The following is a 24358-nucleotide window of genomic DNA, read 5'->3' on the forward strand; positions in this document are numbered from 1 at the left end:
CACGTGGGGACCGAGCTTTAGACACGGACCCCTGCAGATGCCGCGAGTCCACGGCTATGGGTGGGGAGCTGGGAGGTGGCTGTGGGCCCGGATCCGGAAGACGACTGGCGAGCTCGCGGAGCGGGTGGCTCAGGAACCTGGAGCGCCCGGGCAGCGCAGCGTCCCAGGCAGCTGGGGGCGGGGCGGGGCGCGTGACGCGCGGCGCGGGCCAATGGGGCGCGCGCCCGGGGCCGAGCCTCCTGCGAGCCTTCGCAGCGCTCGTGGTGTCACGTGAGCCGCCCGGAGAGAGCGCAGAGCGAGCCGCGGCCGGCTATAGCTCCGCCGCAGTGACCCGCCGGCCAGCGGGCGAGTGAGCGAGCGCAGGACCCGCGGCTCGGCCCGCGGCCACCGCCGGACCGGGAGCCAGGCCGCTGCCCCCAGCCCAGACCGCTGGGCCTCAGGATCACCGGTGCCTGGCCGCGGGCCGGGCGTGCGCCAAGTTCAGGTGGGAGAGGCGCGGCGAGGCCGCACGACCGCGTGGACGCGGCCCCGGGCGCCCAGTGGGCTGGCCGGGACTCGGGGTGGGGGGCACTGGCCGGCTTCTGGGCATGCGGCCGGGCGCCCGCGCCGCTGTTCTTGGCTCCGCGCGCGTGTCCAGGGAAATGTCGGAAGAGCGGGGCAGGGTTCGGCCAAGCCCTTGGGAGAGTAACCCCCAGTTGCCCACCCGCATTTTCTCGGCGCAGGTCCGGGCCGCCTCCTCGGCTCCTGGCCCCGCGTGTCCCTGTGCGCTTTGCAGGCCTGCCCTTCCATATGGCGGGCACTCGGCGGGGCCTGGCCAGACGAGCGGGTAGGCGGACGCACCCGCCTGCCCAGGCCGGGGAGGCGGGGGACAGAGGGACCTGTGGCGAAGGGGTTACTGTCGGTCAGCAGCCTCGGCCTCCGGGGGAGGGGGCACAGGCCGAGGACAAGGTGACCAGCGGGCAGCAATCCAGTGCTCTGCCGAAGGGTCTGAGCGGGCTCCCCACGCCTTCCTTTCCTAGTCACGTTCCCACATGCGCGCGGGCACCCACGCTGGCTCCACGCGCGAGTACGTCGCGGACACACTCCCGTACAGCCACTCCGGCTGCCGCGCACCACGCCCCGCACACGCACAGTCACAGGACATGAACTCACACCCCTTTGCGCACACCCGTACCGTTCACACGTCTCGTACTCCGACTCCTCACTCAGAGTCTCCTGGCCCGTTCGACTGAACATTGGCAGAATGATGACGGAGGGGTGGCGGCGGCGGGAACAGTGGAGAGACCACCCTACCCTCCCTGGCTGTCGGATACCTTCATTCCTACCCGCTGTGGTGTTCTATATGGAGCCCTTCCCCACTCTGGGGGGGGGGGAGGGGGCACAGAGGAGCTGTTTTCTCGCCCAATCCCTGGAGCGTGACAAAATCACCAAACGCCTGAACCCCTCAAATCACCACCTCCCAAGGACCGGGTGGTTCCTGAGGCTCCTCAGCCTCCCTATAGGTGCGAGGACGCCGGGCTCGGCGACTTTGGGGCTTGCTGGCGGCAGGGATAGCAGAGACTCTTATTTTGAAGGGCGGCCCCCACCCGCCACCCCCGTGATTTGCACGCTGACCCAATGGCAAGCCCTTGGCCGGCGCTGGGCTTGTTATCAATTACATGTTGTTCCTGCAGCCGCTGTGTCCCCGGGAGAATAAACAGCAGGCTGGGCCTGGCCGGGGGGAGGGGGCGGAGTCCAGTCGCCTGCCGGGGCTGGTGCCCAGAACAGTGCGTCCCCTCCCCCTGCATGCAGCCTGGGCCCCTGGCCGTGCCACGTGCTGCTGTGTTTTAGGGGCTGGAGCCGGCTCCCGCCCTGGTGTGCCCTCTCTCTAACGCCAGCGTCCCTTCTAGGCTTTCAGTGCTGTGTCCAGCCCCAGCCGCTCAGCCCTGCATTAAGACCCTGCTGCCTGATCCTGGCAGTTCTACTCCAGGTCTCATTTTGCCCCCTCCTCCCTCTTGACTCCCCACAGCAGTACCTTTCACGCATTCAATCAGCAAATTCTGCCAGGTCTTGTTTTAGACTCTGGGATATAGCAGCGGACTGCACAGTCAGAACAGCTTATATTGTGGTGGGGAGGTAAACAGAACATAAAGTACAGAAACACATAACTAAGATAGTCATCGCACCCCTCCCCCCCCAGCTGCCCAGAAGAATGCGATGTGGGATAATGAAATAGAGGGTGGTCAGGGAGGCCCCCACTGGGAGTGACTTCTGAGCTAAGATCTAAATAAGGTACTCCCAGGTGGAGTGCTGGGGGAAGAGGGATCCACAGCGAGGGAACATCCAGGGTAGTGGCCTGAGGCCCATGAAGCTGGGAGCTTGGTGCACAGTTAGTGTGGAGTGGAGCAGAGGGAGGTGATGTGGGGGAGAGATGAGCAGGGCACAGGTGCTGGGTGCTGGGAGAAAGCTGGGTTACCTTTCCTTGGGAAGGTATTGGAGGTTTCCTTCCACCCCAACCTATTGTACTTATTTTCCCCACTCTTTACTATCTATCGTTACTTCTGTGTGTATTTCAGTTTATATCTCAAAAAGCCCTTTAAAAAGAATGTACCACCACAATACCATCATCACACTTAAAAATATTAACAGTAATTCCTTGATATCATGGAATAGTCAGTTGGTGATCACATTTCAGGGGAGTTTTAAGTGGGCAGGAACATGGCCTGATTTGCCCCCTTACCACCAGTCACGTCCTCTTCCCAGGTTCCTTAGCATTGCAGCAGAGGGGCAGAAAGACGATGTGTTCCTCCATTTGCAGGCTAATCCTAATGACTAGTATTGACCAGTGCCTGTGTGCTTAGCGTGTGTTAGCTCACTGGACTCTTAAAACAACCTGGGAATTGGGCACTGTTGGCAGCATCCTGACCCAACAGACCAAGACAGACACAGAGACATTGTGTCACCTGCTCAAGGTCACTCAGCTGATAAGTTGTAGAGGCAGGAGCAGAGCCTCCTGCTCAGAGGGTGGGCAACAAGGGTGGGGGCGCTGTAGGACTTGGCCCAGCTTCATTGCCCTTTACATTATCTGGCAGTTTCATTCCTCCTCAGCACCTGATTTGAATGGTGTGTATTTTAAAACTCCCAGTTTTAAGTCCTTAGCTGATTATTTAAACTAAAAGCCAAATGTCCTGGCAAAACTGCCCCAGGGGGTGCAGACTTGCCAAGGGCATTCACCTTGCCTTGTTTCCTGGAGCTCTATGAAGCTTCCCAGATGAGTGGAGAACTGAGGTCAAAGGTCCTGGGCCATTGGGGGCATAGAACAGTTGAGAAAACAGATTTGGGGAGATCCAGGACTTGCCCAAGGTCACAGCTGATGATGACCCTGGCCCTGGGAGTTCTCCGCCTGTCGCTGAGCCTCTTGACCATTGGGCAGTGCTGGGTGCCAGACCCAGGAGTGGTCGTGAGGACAGAGCATCGGGATGGGTGCGGGGGTGATGTCAGGCTGCAGAGAATCTCAGCCTTCAGGTGCACAACATTCCCCTCCCCAACCTTAGTAAACACTCAGCCGCCGTCACTGAGCCGGGACAAAGGTCTTCAGAAGTGGCCCCATCACAGCCTGATACTGTTGACTCTCCTTGGACACCGGACCTAGCATGGCCTTCAGAGGACGCAGATTTCCCCTTTCTGTTGAGATTCTCTAAGGCCCTCCTGGGCAACAGCTGCCACACTGGGAACTGGGGACACAGCGGGTACCCTACAGCCCAGTCTGTCCTCATGGAGAGCATGGTCTAGTGGGGAGACGGGAGTCAGCTGGGCCTTCCCAAGGTGCTCCATGGGTGCAGGCCAAGGGGGTATTCTCTACTGCCCCAGTAGGCTAGGCAGTTGTGAAGTCACGTGAGGTAAGAGCTGTGCCAGCTCTCTGGGTTCTGGGTGTACCTCTGCTCCCATGAATTCTCCCCATGGGCAGGGTCTTGTCCGCCCAGTGGTAGAGCCTCAGTAAAGTGTCCCTTTATTAAGGCCTGTCCTGCCTCTTCCCTTTCACAGAGGAAGCAGCTGAGCCCTGAGGGGTCTGAGAGCTGGAGGGTGGGTGAGCTGCCCCTTTCAGATGGGGAAATAAGGTCCTTGAGGGCAGGTGCGATGGGTCTTTAATTTTCTGCTACAAACTAGACTTACCTGATTAAAATACAGATTATCCAGTTAAATTTGAATCTCAGATAAAATAATTTTTAATATAAGCATGTCCCATCCAGTATTTAGGACATATTTACATTAAAAGTTGTTCATTTTTTAAAATATGAAATTCAAATTTAACTGGGCAGCCTGTATTATTATTTGCTCAATCTGGCAACCCTGCCCAAGGCCCAATACCACAGGGGTCAGAAGGCCAACGGCCATTCACCTTCCCCCTCCAGTGACTCAACAGGAATGAAGCTGAGGTCAGGTGTCCTCAGAAATCTAGCAACACCAATGAATTGCATGGGTTCCCCAACCTTGGCTGTTTCGAGGTGCAGAGAATTTACGTACAATTTTCTCATACACATCCACACTCAATCATTCACAGACACATGTGTGTTCTTTACCAGAATTGTTCTGGAAAATGATTGAAAGCAAAAGTGCCCTGGGTTGTGCAATAGGCTTGGAGAGCACTCTTGCAAACAGGTGGTGCAATTTTGGAAAACACTCTTGCAGACAGCGTTCTCCCAAGGGACAGATGGAGGCAGGATCCAGGCATTTGGCAATGGGGTGCTATTGGCAGGTGGTGGAGGGGGGTGCCACAGACCCATGATGTGGCAGGTGAGTGCGCTGTCCTCCTGACTGGCCCTCCCTTGTTTCTTTCTGCAGCTGCCACTGGCACGGCCAGGCCAGCATGGTGGATCACTTGCTTCCAGTGGACGAGAACTTCTCGTCACCTAAGTGCCCAGTTGGTTATCTGGGCAATAGGCTGGTAGGGCGGGCGTACCACATGCTGCCCTCGCCCCTCTCGGAAGACGACAGTGACGCTTCCAGCCTCTGCTCCTGTGCCAGCCCTGACTCGCAAGCTCTCTGCTCCTGCTACAGCGGTGGCCTGGGTACTGAGGGCCAGGACAACATCTTGGACTTCCTGCTGTCCCAGGCTACACTGGGCAGTAGTGGCAGTGGCAGCATCGGGGCCAGTAGTGGCCCTGTGACCTGGGAGGCCTGGCGAAGGGAGCCAGTCCCTGTGAAAGGAGAGCATTTCTGCTTCCCTGAGTTTGCTGTGAGTGACCTGGATGATGTACCAAGGCCCTTCCAGCCCACCCTGGAGGAGATCGAAGAGTTTCTGGAGGAGAACATGGAGCTGGGGGTCAAGGAGGCCCCAGAGAACAACAGCAAGGAATTGGAGGCCTGTGGTCAGCTCTCAGCCGCACCACATAGGAGCCATGTCCATCCTGGGTCTGGTGGGAGAGAGCGCTGTGCTCCCCCACCTGCTGGTGCCAGTGCAGGTGACACCCAGGGCCCAAGTGGGGGGCCTGCACCTGACGGCCCTGTCCCCTTGCTGCTGCAGATCCAGCCTGTGCAGGTGAAGCAAGAATCAGGCACAGAGCCCGCCTCCCCTGGGCAGGCCCCAGAGAGTGTCAAGGTAGCCCAGCTCCTGGTCAACATCCAGGGGCAGACCTTCGCACTCTTGCCCCAGGTGGTGCCCTCCTCGAACTTGAACCTGCCCTCCAAGTTCGTGCGCATTGCCCCTGTGCCTATTGCCGCCAAGCCCATTGGGTCAGGACCCCTGGGACCCGGCCCTGCTGGCCTCCTTATGGGCCAGAAGTTTCCCAAGAACCCAGCAGCTGAACTCATCAAAATGCACAAATGTACTTTCCCTGGCTGCAGCAAGATGTACACCAAAAGCAGCCATCTCAAGGCCCACCTGCGACGGCACACAGGCGAGAAACCCTTTGCTTGCACCTGGCCAGGCTGTGGCTGGAGGTCAGTATGGCGGGTAACAGGCTGGGTGGTGAGTGTGGCCCTCTCATCTCTGCTCCCCTAGGTATGCAGCCAAGGCTGAGGTCTCCACCATTAGATAAGGCTGATAGGGAAGGGGAGAGGGTGGCCAGATTTCCTGGTCCCTCCTGATCACTAAAGCCAAACCACCTGGTCTCCAGATAAGGCTCGCTCGGTCTTGTGCTGAGGGTGAGGGGCTAAAGCAGGGAAGAAGGGCTGTCAAAGTCATACCAAGGCCAGCTGAGAACCGCTGGGCTTGGGCTCTGTGTGCCAGGCCGGGCTGTGACCGTGTGCATTGCTCCCTCTGTGCCTCGTAGCACCCTACATGGTAAATACCACCCTTACTCCCATCTTACTGTGGAGCAAGCTGAAGCTCAGACTGGCTAAGTAACTTGCCCAAGGTCACAGCACTTTGTAAATTAGATTTGAACCCAGGGGGTCATATCAGAACAGAAAACGCTGTTCCCCAACCAGAGGGGCCAGTTTTGCTTACAGACTTCCCTGGGCCTATGGGCTGGGCCTGGCCCTTGCTTCCCCAGGGGACTTGGAGGTGCGTTGGAGAAGCTGCAAAGGCTTTAACCACAAGGGAGGACCTGGCTCGGGGCGGTGACCCAAAGGTAGAAGACTCCTTCCAGGCTCTACTCTGAGTGGCACAATGGGAGAAACCAACTCTCAAAGGGCAGGGCTCTTGCCCAGCCTGAGCGTGGCGCAGCTGGATGGGACCCTTGTGGATTGCTCTCCACTAGAGGCCCACCTTCTGTGGTCAGGGTGTGCCCACCTTTTCCTGAAAAGCAGACAGCTGGCCAGGAGCGCTAATGCTCAGGGATGCCACACCTGGGCTCTTCCTAGTTTAGGATGCCTACCCCACTGGAATCTCTGGACTGCCTGGGAGGGTGACTTGTACTTCCAGCACATTACCGGGCTTTGCTGCTGTGGCTGCTGGTACATGTGTGAGAGATCAACATGGCATGCTCGTCTGTGTGTAGAACCGGATCTTGCAAGTAGCTGTGTGTGTGCACACGTGTATGCATGTTGCTTTCTTTATGTGTGTCTCCGTGTGCTGCATGACCATAAGTGGTTGTACACCTTATCCATGCGTGTGCGTCCTTGTCGGTGTGGCACATGGGCAGTTTGCAGCTTTTGTTTTTTTGACCAGACTCTCATCTGAAAGCTCATGAGAGCTGGTCCCAAGGTGGAAGCTGCCACTCCTGGAGTACTGGCTGACCCAGGATCGGAGTTGTGACTAGAACTATTTGATGTGATGCTGCCAGCCCCTTTCCATGGTGTGCAGAGCTGGCCATAGAAGGGACTTGTTCCAAATAGTGTCTTGGATTATGGAGGCCCTTCCTGACTGAAGGCATCCCCCACCCCTAATACCCAGAAGATGGCCGTCAGCAGACCCGCTGGGCTTCTGTGAAAGCCCACTCTCCAGCCCCACTGCTCTGAGTGTCAGTACTATTGTTGCGTGCCTCTCTGAGCCTGGTGCTGCAGTCTGCCAAGTGGGCCCTGAAGTAACAGGTACACTTGCAGGACAGCTTGTGAGGCCTGATGTGGTGGCAGGTGTACAGTGTTGAGTGGTCAGAGCTTGGGGCAGGGAGCAGCCCAGAGACATGGGGCCTTAGAGGCAGGTGCTCAACTGCAGAAAGGAGGGGCATTGAGACGCCTTGGGTGGGAGGCAGCTGGCAGCAGTATTTGGAAAGCCCAGTCTTGGCCAGCCTCCAGCTTGTTGGTGCCCTAGGGGTGTTTCCCCTGCCCAAGCCTCAGTTTGCTCATCTGTAGAGTGGAGGGCCAGCTCACTACTTCTCTCTACCGGGGTGTCCCCTTCTCATTGGTAGTACTGTCACTTTCATACCATATCATCGTCTGAGAATGGAAGGTGTTCTGCCCAGTTTTCACATTGGTGGTACCCCTTCTCAGAGGCACCCCCAGACTCACAGGGACTCCTCTTGGATGCATTCTCCTCTTCGTGGGGGGCAGGGCTGGGGAGAAGTTGGGCAGCTGGCTTGACAGAGCGCTGGTCCGACTCTCATGATGAGCTCATCTTCCTGGACACTGTCTCCTGGATGCTGCTGACTGTTGCCAAATGTCCCCTCCAGTTGGGATAGGGCTGGGTGGGGCCACAGAGAGGAAGGGTGTGGTCCTTGGTGAAAGCCACCTACTTGGCTCACTCTACAAGTAGGAGGAACCTGCCTTCTTCCAGGCTGTACCAGAGAACAGACGGGACCCTCAGCTCAGAGTACATCTTAGGCAGATCTCAACCCCGACATGGTGGCCTCAGGAGATAGTGAGTTCCCCATAGCAGGAGGTATGTAAAGAAGAGTGTGATTTGTGGAGGGGATTAAGCTCTGTCATTGTCTAAGCTCTGGCCCTGGTCGTCTTACTCAGGACCCACTTGGCAGGGAAAAGCATGGTGAGTGCCTGGCATGGCATGGTCCCTGTGGAGTCAACCCTAGAGCCATACCTGCCTCTAGGCACTCCCAGGGCTTCAAAGGGTACCCCCAGCTTCTCCCAAGGTCCCTCCAGAGTGGGGTCTGGCCTTGGTGGGGTCCCACGTGGCAGAAGCACTGGGTGCCGAAGGTGCCTAACTCTCAGGAGGGCTGTTTCTCTGAGGATTTGAGAGTCCTCAGTTGGCCTTCAGGGATCCTGAACATGAACACAAGATGTGCATGTCCCTGAAATGTGGCCATAGCCCTCAACTGAGGGTCAAGGGTTGAGGGAGCCCTGGCAGCAGCCGGGCAGAAGTAATGAGGATGACGCTTATTGACTACTTGCTCTATGCTAGGCACTATTCTAAGGTTCTCAGAGCTGGAATCCCTTTCATAAATCCCCATACTTGCTTGTTGTATACTTCCTGCCATGGGGAGCTCATTACCTCCTGAGGCTACTCTGGCCTTTATGTGTACTTTGGTACACTTAAATTCCTAGTCAGACCTCTCATGCTGGCCCACAGGCCTGCACAGTCTGTGCTGGCTGACATCCCCTCCACTGGACAGGCACCTACTCAGGCCTTGGCCCTCTCTGTACTCTCTGTGTCCAATGCTCTCCCCTCATTGGCAGCTGTAGTTGGTCTTATGATGGTCCCTGCTTTGTTCTGCACACGTCACAAGCATTAGCTCACTGAGTCCTCACAATAGCCTTGGAACGTGTAGGCCCCAATCTGCATTTCACAGAGGGGGAAACTGAGGCCCAGAAAGCCTGCATGAACAGAGCTAGTGAGTGTGGCTCTGGGTGCATCCCCAGGCAGTGCCTCAGCCCCACCCTGACCTGCCTGGAGATGCCAGCAGCCACAGGCTGGCTTTCCCCTCATCTTCTCTCCATGTGCCTGGTATTGTAATGGCCAGGTGTCCTCTCTCCCCACAAGGCCATCAGCTCTTTCAGGTGTTATGCCATGGGCTAGGGGCAAAGAGCTAACAGCAGCATAACAGTAGCTCCTGATGTGTGCTAGGCCAAATACAGTAACTCGTGTAAAACTGCAAACAAATGCATGAGGTAGGCCTCAGTTCCAATTTTACAGAAGAGGAACTGAGGCACAGAGCAGTTAAGCCTGTTCTCCATGGTCACACAGCTAGTAAGTGGCAGAGCCAGGAGTTCACCTTGGGCTATCTGCCTCCCCCCCCTGCAGACTCAGGACCTCTCTCCAGCCCCCTCTGCAAGCTTCCCGTGCGGGGTGTCCTGCTGAAGTATTTAGAGGACCTGCACCTGCATCTCGTCTTCAGGGTGGCCTCCCTGCACAGTTGCTTGCTTCCCCATGTTGGGAACTCTTCACTCCAAGGCCGCCTCTCTTCTTCCTGCTGTCCCTGGTGAGCAGTTTCTCTTCCTGCCACCAGGCCAGCTCTGGCACTGTGTCCTGTGCCCCCCCCCCCCATGAATCTTTGTGTGATGAATGCTGTCCCTCCCCGCATCTCCCCCACACCCGTTGTCACTTGTACAGATAACCAGCCCCTACTTCCTTCTGCTCTTGATTCTGAACCCAGTGTTCTCTCTTGTGACGTGGTTCTGGCACCCTTGATGGGGCTGAAACCAGACTTTCCCTATTCCGAGCTAATTGTCTGGGAAGTGGCTATTTGCCTTCCTTCCTAGAAGTTTCCTTGCTTCACTCTCAGATATAGGCCTCCTTTGTTCCCTGCAGCAGAACATCCTGTTCCAGAATAGTCAAGCCATTCTGTCTAGAAAGAATCCCCTCCTGCTACAATTAATATCAATGGTAACTTTCAGCAGCCCTCTGTGGCAGGTACTCTTGTTATCCCCAGTGGACAAAGGAAGCCTAGGAAAGGGGAGTTGCAGGCCTGAGGCCACAAAGCCAGGAGGTGGCAGTGACAGGATTCAAGTCCAGTGGTCCCGCTGCTGGCCTGCTCTCTTGGCCCTTGTCACTGCTACTTCTACTCAATATGGCATTCTCTGACCCCATCTCCACAGTCAGCAGTCCCCAAGTGTGGCTGGGCAGTCTGTGCACTGTACAACTCTAGGGGGTGCCATTCCCATTGCAGTCCTTGAGACTTGACTATTTACAATCATGGCTTTTTGGCTGATGGAAGGGATGCCTTCGCACAAAGGTACTGTGTGTGCCAGTGGTGGTGCTGATGTTACAGGCTGCTCAGGAGAGTCACCTGGATCCCTGTGCTTTCCTGTCCTGAACTTCAGCAGCATGAATCAGAGTAATGACCCCCACACTCCAGGACCTCACCAGGGGCCAGGCCCTATGCTAAGCTCCTTGCAGGTAATAAGAGCTCACAATTGTTGGATGAGTGCCATGTACCAAGCACTGCTGTAAACATTTGCTGCCTTGGGTGGCCGGTTGACTCAGTTGGTTAGAGCGCTGTGCTCATAAGGTCGCCGGTTCGATTCCCACATGGGCCAGTGAGCTGCGCCCTCCACAATTAGATAGAAAACAATGACTTGACTTGGAGCTGAGCTGTGCCCTCCAGAACTAGATTGGGGAAAACAACGACTTGACTTGGAGCTGATGGGTCCTGGAAAAACACACTGTTCCCCCAAATTCCCCAAAAACATTAAAAAAAAAAAAGAAAAAAGATAACAGTATATTAAAAAAAAAAAAACTTAAAAAATAAAACAAAAAAAATCATTTGTTGCCTTTACAGTCCTCTGAGGCAAATCTGTGAATTCCCTGTCTCCAGGTGTGGAAACTGAGCCTCAGAGAACATGGAGACTTACCCAAGTCGCTAGTCAGTACATGGCTGAGCTCACTACCTACAGAGCTACTTGGCCCCTCCCCCCCTGTGGTCCCCAGGCCTCTCCAATGGCTGCTCTTTGAAACCATGTGGATGAGGGTGTGAGGCAAGAACCTCCTGAGGGTTCAGTTCCCTGGGATGGACCCCTTGGGCCATAGGGCCCTGAGGCAGCAGGAAGGGGTCTTGCAGGTGGGGACAGTATCTTCTCAGGCCTGGCTCTCCTTTGGTGTCCCCACGATGGGAGGGCTGCTGTGGCCCTTGTGTTACCGCCTTTGGCCTCTGAAAAAAGTTCTGGAAAGTAGACAGAAATCCCAAGGTTTTCATTGGATGAGTGAGAAAACTGAGGCCTAGGATGGTTTTCAGGTTTGCTCAGGACCACATGGGGCTCCTGGTGGGGTAGGGAGCTGAGTAGATCCTACTGTCCCTTGGCTGTGTGACCCTGGCAAGCCCCTTGTCCGTTTTGAGTCCTTGCTGTGGTACTGTCAGTCTGACAGGGCTGATCCTGGCTCCCTAGAAGGTGCAGGTGCCCCCAGTGCCTGGTGTCCAGAAGGCTCTGGCACTGCTGGTGGCATTTTCTGTAGTTTTCTACTGGCCCCTGCCTTGGGCAGGCCCAAATGCTTAGAAGCTGTGTGTCCAACTCCAGCTGGGGGCAGGTGGCCCTGGCCAGGAAACACAGATCCAGGCTCTGACTGCCAGGGCATGTGTGTGTTCACATAGGGACATGTGCATCCCTGTGTGTGATGTATGTGTGTGCATGCATGTGTGCATGAGTGAAGTGGGTACACGTGTACATGTGCAACTGTGTGCATGTATGTGCAGTACACCCATGTTCATGACCTGTACGTATAAGTGGCATGTGTATACGTGTGTGTGTGCATGTGTGTCTGTGTGTGTGAGTGTGGGGATACATGTGGGTGCATGCATGCACTGGGACTTGAGAGGATTGTTTCTGTGATGGCTCTTTATCCTCTTGTGGGTGCTGGCTATGTCTGTTCTTTCATGTGAAGGCACTTACTGGGCACCTACCATGCACCAGGCAGACATGTCTTTCCTCATGGAGTTGATGGTCTAGTGGCACAGACTGACACTCATCAAAAAGTTGAAAACGAATTTAAAATTACAAGAGCAATAGAGGGGCCAGGAAAAATAGGTGCATTGTGCTGTGGGAGCCTAGAATGGGATGCAGTCCTGGAGGGCTTTCCTGAGGAAGTGACATTTGAGCTGGGCTCTAAGGGTCGGGTGGGAGGAAACACGGAGAGGAGGGGAGGGAAGAACATTCTGGATAGTGGGAACAGTATATGCAAATGTCCTGTGGCAAGAGGGACCAAGGACAGGTCAGTGTAGGTGGAGCACAGAGAGGAGAGTACGCGTATGGAGGCAGTGGGGTCTCATTGCCAGGACCATGGTCATGGGGTGGAGAGAGCCTTAAATCCCTGAAATCAGTGAGAGCTGTCTGAGCCCTGTGGTCCAGTGAGTCCTTACCTCCCTTACTAGCATCTGCTCCTTTCCAGTGGCCTCTGGGCTGTGGGAGCCCTTTCTCTTGGGCAGGCTCAGGCCAAGAGAGGGAGGTGGCAGGGGAACCATTTAAACTCTCAGAAGTACCTCCCAGGGGTGTGGTTTTATTTGGGGAAATCGTGGGGGGCCAGCTTTCAGGAATGTAAAGTCCAGGAGTGGGATGGGGCTCAAGTCTGAGACACCTCTCCTGGGCCTCAGTTTCCCCCTCTTGTTGGGCTTCCATAGAAGCCCATGCAGATTTCCATAGAAGCCCCAAGTTCTGATCTAAGTGGGGAAGCATGAGGCACAACTTCAGTCAGGGCCAGGGTGATCCCACTGCACCTGGGGGTGGGTAGGAGGCAGGGGGGGCAGTAAGTCAGGACTCTAGTAGACTTGCGAACCTGTCCCAATACTTACCAGCTGCTCTCAGCTCTCAGGCTCAGATGCATGAGATCGCCCCCGCTGTGCTAGCAAAGCCTTTTATTTGCAATTCTTGCCATCCCAGAGGGGCGACGGGGACACGGGGGAGGAGGACTTGGGGTAGTGGCTTTTGGGCAGTGGATTCAGAAGTACTTTGACAGTTGAAGCACCGCAGGCCGCCCTGCCAAGCCAGTGGAGTGCGGGGGATCTGCGGCAGGCCTGGGGGTGGGGGTACAGGGTGGGTGGGGTAGGGCCGGTCTCACTGATCGCGGTGTCCTGTAGGTTCTCGCGCTCCGACGAGCTGTCTCGGCACCGGCGCTCACACTCGGGCGTGAAGCCCTACCAGTGCCCTGTGTGCGAGAAGAAGTTCGCACGGAGCGACCACCTGTCCAAGCACATCAAGGTGCACCGTTTCCCCCGCAGCAGCCGCTCAGTGCGCGCCGCCAACTGAGCCCCGCCCCCTCCCGCCCCCCGGCCGGATCGCCCTGATATTTTGTAGCAATAATTTATTTGCCTCCTTCAGAGGGACGTGACAATGTTATCAACCAACCTTCCGAAGCCCAGGACATGTGGGAAGAGGGGATCTGGCCTGGGAGGCAGGAACCCAGAGCCCCCCACCTGCTGCCTTTCCTGGGGAGAGACCCAACCCCCGACCTGGAGGCGGGCTGTCGTGCCTTAACGCCTTGGTGCCTTCCAGCGTGCCCATCTCTGCTGCAGCAGGAGGGGGGGCGCCTGGCCCTTCTCCCACTGGGCTCCCCGCCTGGGCCAGGGCCAGGGCCAGCGCCAGCACTAGTTCTTCATTGCCCAGGAAGATGAAATGTGCAGTTTTGAAATGCCAGTTCCCAGAGGAAGCCACACAGGAAAGAAGGAAGTAGGCCGAAAGTCCTGGGCTGCACTGTGGTGTGAGGGTAGCTTTGTCCATGATGCCTCGCCAAGCCTGACTACCAGAAGGTATGGGCCCCGGGTGCTTAGGGGTACAGGACCTGGCCTCCGTGTAGCTGTGGGGTTGGGGTGAAAAGACCCCTTTCTGGGGGGCTGACAGTGCATGTGCTTGAGTTAAAGGTACAAGACAGGCAGACAGATGCAGGCTAGCTCTGGATCATCTGTGCCCAGTGTGGCTCATCCTTTCATCCTGTTTCCGGACAAATCCAGACACTAGCCTCCAGGGCCACCTTTGGGAGGAGAGGGGAGCAGGCTGCAATGCATGTAGAAGAACCAGATAGAGCCCCCAGTCCTGATTTAGAAATGCATTCCTTATTTTGTCTAGAAATTAATATCAAATGAACTAGCTTGTTTTGACAGGTTTATTTCACATCCTATGAATGTATGTAAATAAACTGTACATAAGTACATCTACATAAAATATCTTTTAATAACATATCAGCATTTGTGTAAATTTGAAATTTTAAAAATCTATAAAGTGGTGTATATATGTTACAATTATGTATATTTTCTTTGGTTCTTCATAAGAATATATTTACTTTGCCAATAAAAAGAAAAAATAACTCTAACTTTATGACATTCATGTGCTGTTTTCCTCAGCTCTGCCAGGAAATAGGGGCTATTTTGGGGGCTGAGTCTCAGGGGAACTTGATTTGTACCTGGAAGTATACAAAGGTGCCTTTGGGATCAAACCTCTGGCCAAGCGGTGCAGGGTTCCCAAACAGCCTCACTTCTAGGCCACCTGCTGTATTTTTGCTCATTCCAATTTCCCGGAGGGCCAGGAGCTTCCTCTCGAATTCTCTGCACAACCCCAAATCCAACCCCTATCCCGGTGTTGCCTAAGGGAAGCCCCAGGCCAGGCCCACAGGGGTCACTACTCCTATGATTTACTGTTGGAGACCCTTACTTGACAGTTTGTACTCTTCCTACCCTCTGTGCAATTCATCAGGCATTTGTACATCCACTGTATACTCTGTGTGAGGGTGGGAGGGCAAATCATTTCTCCTCCTTCACTTCCCTAGGAAATGGCATATTACTTCCCACTTGCACAGCTGATGGTGAATGGATTAGGAGTCCTTGACCAGGCTGAGGCAAGACTCAGGGGGCTGGTGTATGGAGTTCAGCCACTGCCTTCACCCTCCCCAGCTGCTCAGAGCTCTGGGGAGACAAAGCCTCCCAAACTACCCCAGAAGCTTGAGGTCTCTTTGAGCACTTGCACAGTTAGGGTTTGGACCCATCCACATATTCTGGGCAGGCTGGGACCTGGGGACAGTGGGGACCAGAGAGCAAGGAGAGGCCATGAGCTATCAAGATGGGCAGGAAGGCCAGACTTTCAGAGGTGGTTCTCTTCCCAGGAGCCTGACACAAGGCAAGTATTTCTCAGTGACGCCCTTCAGAGACTGGCCCTGGTCCTGGGGAAAGGTCTTGGCCTTGTGACCTCTGCCCTTTGCCCCTGACGGGATGTACCTTCTGTGGCCAAACATGCTCCGGGGAAGTGAGGCATTGGTTTCCAGGTGCATCAATATAACCTTTCTTCATCCAAAAACAAGCAATACATCTCAGATAAGAGGGACACTAGAGGTCAGGACAGTCATTTTGGAGAGGCCTTGTGAGCACATGTGTCCATGGTGCAGGGCACTGACCGGGTTGCCACTCCCCTCATTTCAGTGGATGTCCCCACCAGCCCACTTTCTCTGAGCCTGCTGCCCCAGCTGACCCTATGTCCAGGCCAAGGCTAAGCTGGCCTGTGTGTGGTGGGGTGGTCTAGGTCATCAACCTCAGTCTGGCTCCAGACTCCTCACCTGATGAGTCTGCTTGCACCCTTGTCATGTACTTCCCCTGGGTGGGTAGCACAGCAGAGTGATCAGGGCGTGGAAGGAAGGGCCATGAGTGAAGGGGACTGCCTTTTGATCCTTGCTTCCCCCTCTTTGGGTGGGTTTATTAAACCTCTCTGGATTTGAGCTTCTTCACCCTGCAGAATGGGATTGAAAGTCCCCAGGTTGCAGCTTGGTGATGAAGGGTAAGTGAGAGTGCATGTGTGACTTTGAATAGCAGAAAGGACCCTTTCCAGGGTGTGAGCCTGCCTCCAGGCCAGATGGAGAGCCTGAAAGCAGCGCTTCTGGTCTTCTGCTGTAGCCAGTGCTACCACAGCAGGACCCATGGGAGCATTGGGAGTTCTGTTAAGGTGCTTGGCTTGTCTCTTGCTTCTGGGAGCCCCCCATGCCACCACCTTTGCCACCCTTTGTCACTTCAGAAGAGTGTTTGTCTTGGCTTGCCAGCCAAGAAAGCAGGTGATGTGAGCCAATATGTCCACAATTGTTTGTAATAGGGGAGGAGTCTAGAAGGTTGCTGAACAGAAATCTGGCCTTAATCCCTTAATACCTTGCCTTGCACAATACCCCTTCCCAAAAGCACACAGAGGAGAGGGAAGTACCATTTATTGAGCACTGTATTAGGCAGAGTATCTGTTAGGCTGCCATAACAAAGAAACCCCCAAACACTGGCTTACACGAAGTACAAGTTGTTTTTGTACAAGTACAAGTTGTTTTGTACACAGTGTTTTTTATTGTTTTTTTCTATTTAAACAGTCTAAAAGTAAGCAGTTGAGGCTGATATGGTGGCTCCAGCATGGGGCACCTGGGTATTGGTCCAAGATGGCTCACCAGGATACTGGGCCACCTTGTGGAAAGCTGGTGAGGGGCCATGTATTCCTACCCTCCCTGCAAGGGTATGGGCTGGGATTTGCACAGTCCTGTCTACTCATTCCCATTGGCCAGAACTTAGTCACATGGCCTCATCTAGTGCAAGGAAAGCTGGAAAATGTAGTCTTAATCTGGAAAATGTAGTCGTAATCTGGAAGGTTATGGGCACAGCTAAAATTTGGGAGTTGTATTATAGGAGAGAAGAGGGGAGAGTAGGAGTTGAGTTCACTGCAAGAATACCTGGTGCCATGCACACAGCATGCCGTTCACCTCCCAGAACCTGGCAGATCAGCATCTGTGCAGCATACATAATTCATGGTGGAGCCAGGTGGGTTTAGCTCATATGGCTTTATCCACATTCTCAGAATGGGTGTCACTGGCAGGTATGGGACCAATGGGTAGGCTTCTAGGATCCACAGCAGGGTATCATGAAGGGGAACACTGTGGGAACAGAGGTGCTACAACACTTTGGCTGACAAGCCAAGGCTGCAAATGACAGAATCCCAACTCACACAGACAAAAGTAGACAAAATCCCTTATAAAGTCACCAGTGTCTACTCTTCAATAAGGCCCGGAATCTCTACAAAGTACCATGGGGGTTAGTGGTACAAGTGCAGAAAGACCTGGGGTCAGGCCTTTTAAGGAACTGTAACTTTTCTTATGCTCTTTCAGTTCAGAGTATCAAAGGCCTGGGCAGTGGGTATAGGGAGAAACTGCTGGGAATGGGCTTGTTAACCTGCACAACTGTCGATGTGATGAGGGACTTGGAACATCACATAAGGGGACCAAACATGGGGACAAGGTCAGTCCTCTCTGTGACAAACACCACGTCTGAACAGACCTTGCTTTATTTGAAGTTAGGCAAAGATGACCAACACCATGGGGGCTCTTAAAAGACTGCAGATGGAGGCAAAGGGAGCAGCATTCAGAAGACTCAAAGAAACTGCACACCTGAGTGATCCACTGCAAGACCCAGAAAGGCATCTTTGGAAATTTCCTGTTACCTTCGACAGGTCAAAAAATTCCTTGTAGCTCCTGGAAGTCCACAAAGGGGGCCCCAGCTGAAATAGAGCAATAGGACAGGGCACAGAGAGAGAGAGAGAAGGGATGAAGCAATATCACAAGAATTAAAATCTGTCTTGGATTGGGTCATCAAAATGGCGGCGTGACGTGAGCCTCTGTAAAGCTCCCCTGGAATTTACAATTAATCGAACAGCAACAACTCCACAAAGGACTCCCTGCACAGCAGACAGGCAAGACGAAGAGGCCCACTACTGAATTCACCTAAAGGTGGGCGAATCGCGCAAGCAGGGGAGGAGGGAAGGGAGAACTGCAGAGACTGAGCTGCGCGGGTGCAGGACGCAGACCTAGCTCAGTGCTCGGAGCTCGCTGCATCCCAGAACTACCGCAGCTGCGGGAGAGGGAAGAACTCGGACTGCTAGGGCTCTGCTTATGGCCCACAGGGCTGAGGGGGCAGCATATAACACGGCGGAACCCAACACTCACAGCAGAGACCTCGGAGAAAAGACTGAGGGAAGAAGGCTGAAAACGGTGGTTTAAGCCCTCACTGCTGAGCAGAGAATGGAAGCCTTAGGCACTGAGACTAGCCGCCACCTCCCTTTCCCATAGACACAGATTCAGAGCCCAACTAGTTCTGGCAAAGGGGAGGGAGCTGTGGAAGCAGGACCGGCTGTGGTGGTGGTTGCCGCCATGCCTCTGGGCCACCTCTCACAACTCACCCTGCCCCTGGCCCCACCTATCTGGGCGGATACCTGCAGGAGTAAACAGAACTGCTGAAACATACGAGCTCTGAATCTGGTGCAGGAAGAGCTTTGGAACTTCAAAAGCTCTCCGCATACCCACACGGATACTGCGCCCTGTGATCCAGGCGAACTATTAACAGAGGAGAAGGCCATCTCCCAAGGAATCCCCCCATTGTGTGAGGAGCTGGAATAGTGCAGAGAAAACATAGCACTACCGTGTGAGAGAGAAAAAAAAGCTGCAGTCAGAGAGAAAATAAAACATTCTACCAATAAGTACTGGAAAACAAAAGAAAGACCTCTTCCTATCAACCTGTTGCAGAAGCCACTCCTGTAGATGTCTAGGAAGACAAATAATAAATCAGTGATTGCCACGAATAACCAAGGCAACAAGACAGCTCAGAAAGAAAATGAAAAGTCTCCAGAAAAGGAACTTAAAGATACGGAAATATGTGACTTAAATGACAGAGAATTCAAGATTGCAGTTCTGAAAAAACTCAACGAGACGCAAGAAAACACAGAAAGGCAGTTTAATGAACTCAGAAACACAATCAAAGAACAACATTAGCATTTTACGAAAGAGATAAAATCTGTCTTAGAGACAGCAAGGAGGAGAAGGTGGGGCAGGCTTATGAGTGCTGCCATGGAGGACAAGCTCATGAATCTTCCAGAATCTAGCTGGGAAGGAAGGATGAAAATGGGATAGATAGGTTTGGAGGGCAGAAAATATTAAACCAGTAGCTGAATACTGGGGTTTCTGGATCAGACTCCAGAACAAATAACATATACTAATACTATACATAACACATGTAATGTGTATATTAATATGTAACACATACACTATACTAACACATAACATATAACATACTTATATGTAACATATATAACACTAATATGTGACATATATAACATACTAATACATAACATATACAAATATAATTAATACAATGATATATAACTAAATAATATATATAACTGTATACACACATACGTAAGTGGAGGACTGGGCAAATACACTACCTGTGGAGGGCAGGAGAGCATAGCGGGTCTGTCTTGGAGGCAGAAAATTGTAATCGAGCGCATATGAGCATGTTGGTCTCTCTGAACTTCAGGGTCCTTATATAGAACCTCAGGGTCTTTATGTGACTACATTGATTCCCCAGGCTGTGTGAAGATGGAGTAAGTTCACATATTTAAAATAGCAGATCCACTGCATTATGGACAAGAGGCAACAAGTGATGAGGCAGATAGGAGATAAATGCAAAAAACCAAAGAAAGGCCTCCCAGTAGGAACGTATTTGAGATAAAGACTTGGAAGCTCAGACACAGCTCATACCTCATGAGGTCAGGCCTACACAGGAAGGGGCACCTGCGGGGACTTACAAGAAGGAGCCCCTCATGGAGTGAGGTCTGAACCCTCAGACCAAGTAAGCTTCCAACCACCATTGGTCCTTCTGCATCTTGGTTTATCTGCTCTAACTCTGGGAGCCCTGCAGGCACAAGGACACACTGGCATCACCATCCCTGCCTGTTCCCAACATCTGGTTCTGTGAACTGGGCCTCGACTCTGAGTTGAGCTAATATTGAAAAATACGAAAGAGATTTCCAGTCAAGAGGGAAGAGTAGGTAAACACTGTGCTTGCCTCCTCTCATGACCACATCAAAATTACAACTGAACTACAGAGCAACCATCATTGAGAATGGCCTGAAGTGTAGTTGAACAGAAGTCCTATAACTAAGGACATACAGAAGAAGCCACATCGAGAATGGTAGGAGGGGCAGAGATGGGGAATGGGCTGGTCCCACACTTGCATGTGGTGGTTGAAAATAGGGAGAGATGTCTCAGCTGCAGGGGTCCCCCGTGAGGAGCAAGGGGTCCCAGCCCCACCCCAGGCTCCCTATCCCAGGGTTTCAGTGCTGGGAAGGGAAGTCCCCATAATTTCTGGCTGTGAAAACCAGCAGAGAATGTGGCTGAGTGAGACAGCAGACTGCTGGAGTCCCAGGCATTTCTCTTAAAGGGTCTGCACACAGACTTACTCACTGACGTACTCAATCACTCTGAGCTCCAGTGCTGGGGCAGCAGCTTGAAGGGAACTGGGCACATAGGGGGAGGAACTGAATTGTCTGACCACAGGCAAGGGCTGGAGGGGCAGCTTTCTCTCAGATAGAAGTTCTGGCAGAAGTCATTGTTCCTTTGTTGGGCCCTCCCCCCACCCAGTCTCCATTGGCCTGGCTAACACGATTCACCCCACCCTACCCAACTCATGGGCCCACCCCAGCTGCTTCCAGTGGATTTCCCATACAAATGGCCTGTATTGGCTCATGCTACAAACTTTCCTAAAATCTCTCAAAGGTTCACAAACCCCAAACAAGTGGCATCTGGCTTCAGCATGCCCTGTACCTCTTGCTAAGCAGCTCCAAGTCTGGCACTGGCAACAGCCAGACTCAGTTCACAACTTAGCCTCTTGCAGGCACCTCCAAGCCCAGCACAGGTGGCGGCCATCTGTGGATTGATCTGAGGCTCATTTCAGGTGGCCCTGGGCAGGGCATAGACTATAGCTAAATTTGGCCTGTGGTGGGGCCTATCCCAGGAGGCCCAAAGGCTGGCACACCAGAGCACCACCCAGCTGTCTTCACAGATGACACACCCAAGAGGCAGATGGGGCAAGCACCAGAGTCCTGCTAGAGTGAATCCTGTTTTGTAGTGTCAGCCTCTGCACAACAACTCCTCTACTGTAGTCACAGCCAGTCCTCACAATCAATCAGCCTGAGGGTCGATACCTCCCATTGACATGCCTATAGCAGCCAAGGCTCTACTACAACAGCAAGGCACACACAATCATACAAGGGACACTTCTGTCGCACCCAGCTCAGGTGACCAGGGAAACTGCACCACTGGGCCCCACACACCTACTACATAAGGCCACTATACTAAAACCGGGAGACATAGCAGCTCTACCTAATGCATAGAGAGGAACACAGTGAGGCAGCCAAATGAGGAGACAAAGAAACATGTTTCAAGTGAAAGAACAGGACAAAGTTCTAGAAAAAGAATGAAACAAAATTGAGACAAGCAATCTACCAGATATAGAGTTCCAAACATAGGTTATAAGGGTGTTCAATGATCTCAGTGAGAACTTCAACATAACAGTAAGAAACATAAGAATGGAGATAGAAAACATAAAAAAGAACCAGTCAGAAATGAAGGATATATAACTGAAATAAACAATACATTAAAGGGTATGAACAACAGATTAAATGAAGCAGAGGATCAAATCAAGATTTAGAAAATAAGGTAGCAGAAAATACCCAATCAGAGAGGAAAAAGGAAAAAGAATCCAAAAAAATGAGGATAGTTTAAGGGGCCTCTGGGATAACATCAAGTGTAACAACATTCACATCATAGGATTACCAGAAGGAGAAGAGAGAGACCAAGGAATTAAAAACGTGTTTGAAGAAATAATGATGGAAAACTTCCCTGACCTGGTGAAGGAAATAGACATATAAGACCAGGAAGTGCAGAGAGTCCCAAATAAGATGAACCCAAAGAGGCCCACACCGAGACACACCATAATTAGAATACCAAAAGTTAAAGACAAAGAGAGACTCTTAAAAGCAGTAAGAGAAAAGCAGTTTGTTACCTACAAGGGAGCTCCCAGAAGACCGTCAGCTGATTTTTCAATAGAAACTTTGCAGGCCAGAGAGATTGGTACAAAATATTCAAAGTGATGAAAAGCAAGGACTCACAACCAAGAATACTCCACCCCACAAAGCTATCATTTAGAATCGAAGGACAGATAAAGAGCTTCCCAGATAAGAAAAAGCGAAAGGAGTTCATTACCATCAAATCAGTATTACAAGGAATGTTTGAGGGGTTGCTTTAAGATGAAAAAAAAAAGATAAAAATATAAGTAATAAAATGGCAATCACTACATATCTAAAAATAATTACTTTAAATGTAAATAGGTTAAATACTCCAATCAAAAGATAGGGTGTACCAATACGACCCTGAAACAAAGCATCAAACTGCACAGTGGAAGTCAGTCAAGCAAACAACACTCTTAAATATGAAGTCTGCCAATTAAGTTCACGAAATTGCCACTGTGCACTTACATGGGCAGCATTGTACAAACAGCTTGGTAAGGTTTCATAACGTTGGTATCTGTGACTCACAGCTGTGTTCATGTCGACATGTGGCGGTGTCTTGCTGAGTGGCATTCATTCCTGTTGTTGCGTTTTTTTTGTGTGCCGTGGTGAGAATGTCTGAGCTTGAATTAGAGCAATGAACAAACATTACATTTCTTGTTAAACTTCTCAAGAGTGGATGTGCAATCAGGGACATGTTAGTCCAAGTTTATGGGGATAATGCCATGAAGAAAACAGCAGTGTACAAATGGATTAAACCTTTTTCTAAGGGGAGAGAATGCGTCACTGATGAAGAGAGGTCAGCGCAGCCAGTAACTAGGAGAACTGGAGAAAACATTGCAAAAATGCATCAAATTGTGTGTCAAAATCTTCGGCTGACTGTGAGAAGCATAGCAGACTAAGTAAATGTCAATAGAGAAACATTAGGAAAATCTTAACAGAAAAATCTTGGCATGAGAAAGGTGTGTGCAAAAATGGTCCCAAAAGAACTCACCGATGAACAAAAGCAAAGGAGAGTCGAAGTTCACCAAGACCATTTGGAGAGGCAACATGATGTTTTGGGCCATGTTATCACTGGTGATGAAACATGGGTGTACCAATACGACCCTGAAACAAAGCATCAAACTGCACAATGACAGTCAGCCAATTCTCCACAACCAAAAACATTCCGTCAGTCCAAATCAAGAGTCAAAACGATGTTGCTAACTTGTTTTGATATCAAGGGGATTATTATTCATTATGAATTTGTACCAACTGAGCCAGGAGTTTACCAAGTTTACTATTTGGAAGTGCTGAAAAGGTTATGTCAAAAAGTTAGATGAAAACGACCTGAACGTTTTGCCAACAATTCATGGCTCTTGCATCACGACAATGCACAAACTCACACAGCCCTGTCTGTGACAGAGTTTTTAGTCAGTAAACAAATAACTATATTGTAACACTCTCCCTACTTATCTGATCTAGCCCCCAATGACTTCTTTCTTTACCCAAAGATAAAGGAAATATTAAAAGGAAGACATTTTGATGACATCAGGACATCAAGTGTAATACGACAAGAGCTCTGAAAGCCATTCCAGAGAAAGAGTTCCAAAATTGCTTTGAAGGGTGGACTAGGCACTGGCATCAGTGCTTTGCTTCCCAAGGGGAGTACTTCGAAAATGACCATAGTGATATTCAGCAATGAGGTATGTAGCACTTTTCTAGGATGAGTTCGCGAACCTAATTGTCAGACCTTGTATGCTGCCTACCAGAGACTCACTTCAAATTGAAAGACACAAACAGCCTGAAAGTAAAGGGATGGATACAGATATTTCATGAAAATGGAAGCAAAAGATAAAAACTGGGGTAGTAACACTTGCACAAAATAGAGTTTAAATCAAAATCTCTTGAGCTGGCGCTTCATTTTTCTCATCTCTCATTCAGGTGACTCATGTCTCTGCTGTAATCTTTTTATGATTACCTTAAAATAAATAATAAATAAAAGTAAATAAAGTAAAAGTAAACAATGGAAAACAAGAGACAAAGAAGGACCCAATAATTCCAATTTTGGTTATTTATCTGAAGAAACCCAAAATCCTACTTTGAGGGGATGTGTGCATCAATTTGTTCATTACAGCATTGTTTACAATGGCCAAGATGTGGAGGCAGTCTGGGTGTCTATTAATGGATGAATGGATAAAGAGGAGGTGGTACATATATACAATGGAATATTGCTTGGCCATGGAAGGGAATGGGTTCTTGCCACCTGTGGTGGCATGGATGGATGTGGAGG

The 24358-nt window shown here is 51.8% G+C and overlaps 1 protein-coding gene across 11 annotated transcripts in view; it reads left to right on the top strand.

Annotated features, from left to right (window-relative positions):
- The first annotated feature begins 290 nt into the window (after positions 1-290).
- KLF15 (KLF transcription factor 15) overlaps positions 291-24358 on the top strand; it is a 59608-nt gene continuing 35540 nt past the window's right edge. For 2 of the 11 annotated variants that reach the window (XM_033135705.1, XM_033135704.1), the window contains exons 1-2: positions 291-484; positions 4822-5919. In XM_033135705.1, the coding sequence (XP_032991596.1) occupies positions 4847-5919 (1073 nt within the window). In that variant the 5' untranslated portion in view covers positions 291-484; positions 4822-4846. Of the gene's footprint in view, positions 485-4821; positions 5920-13319; positions 14539-24358 lie in introns of those variants that run through there. The other 9 variants (XM_033135706.1, XM_033135707.1, XM_033135708.1 and 6 more) reach the window with 9 other exon arrangements.

This window comes from Rhinolophus ferrumequinum, chromosome 19 (assembly GCF_004115265.2).
Source record: "Rhinolophus ferrumequinum isolate MPI-CBG mRhiFer1 chromosome 19, mRhiFer1_v1.p, whole genome shotgun sequence".
Taxonomy (NCBI): Eukaryota; Metazoa; Chordata; class Mammalia; order Chiroptera; family Rhinolophidae; genus Rhinolophus; species Rhinolophus ferrumequinum.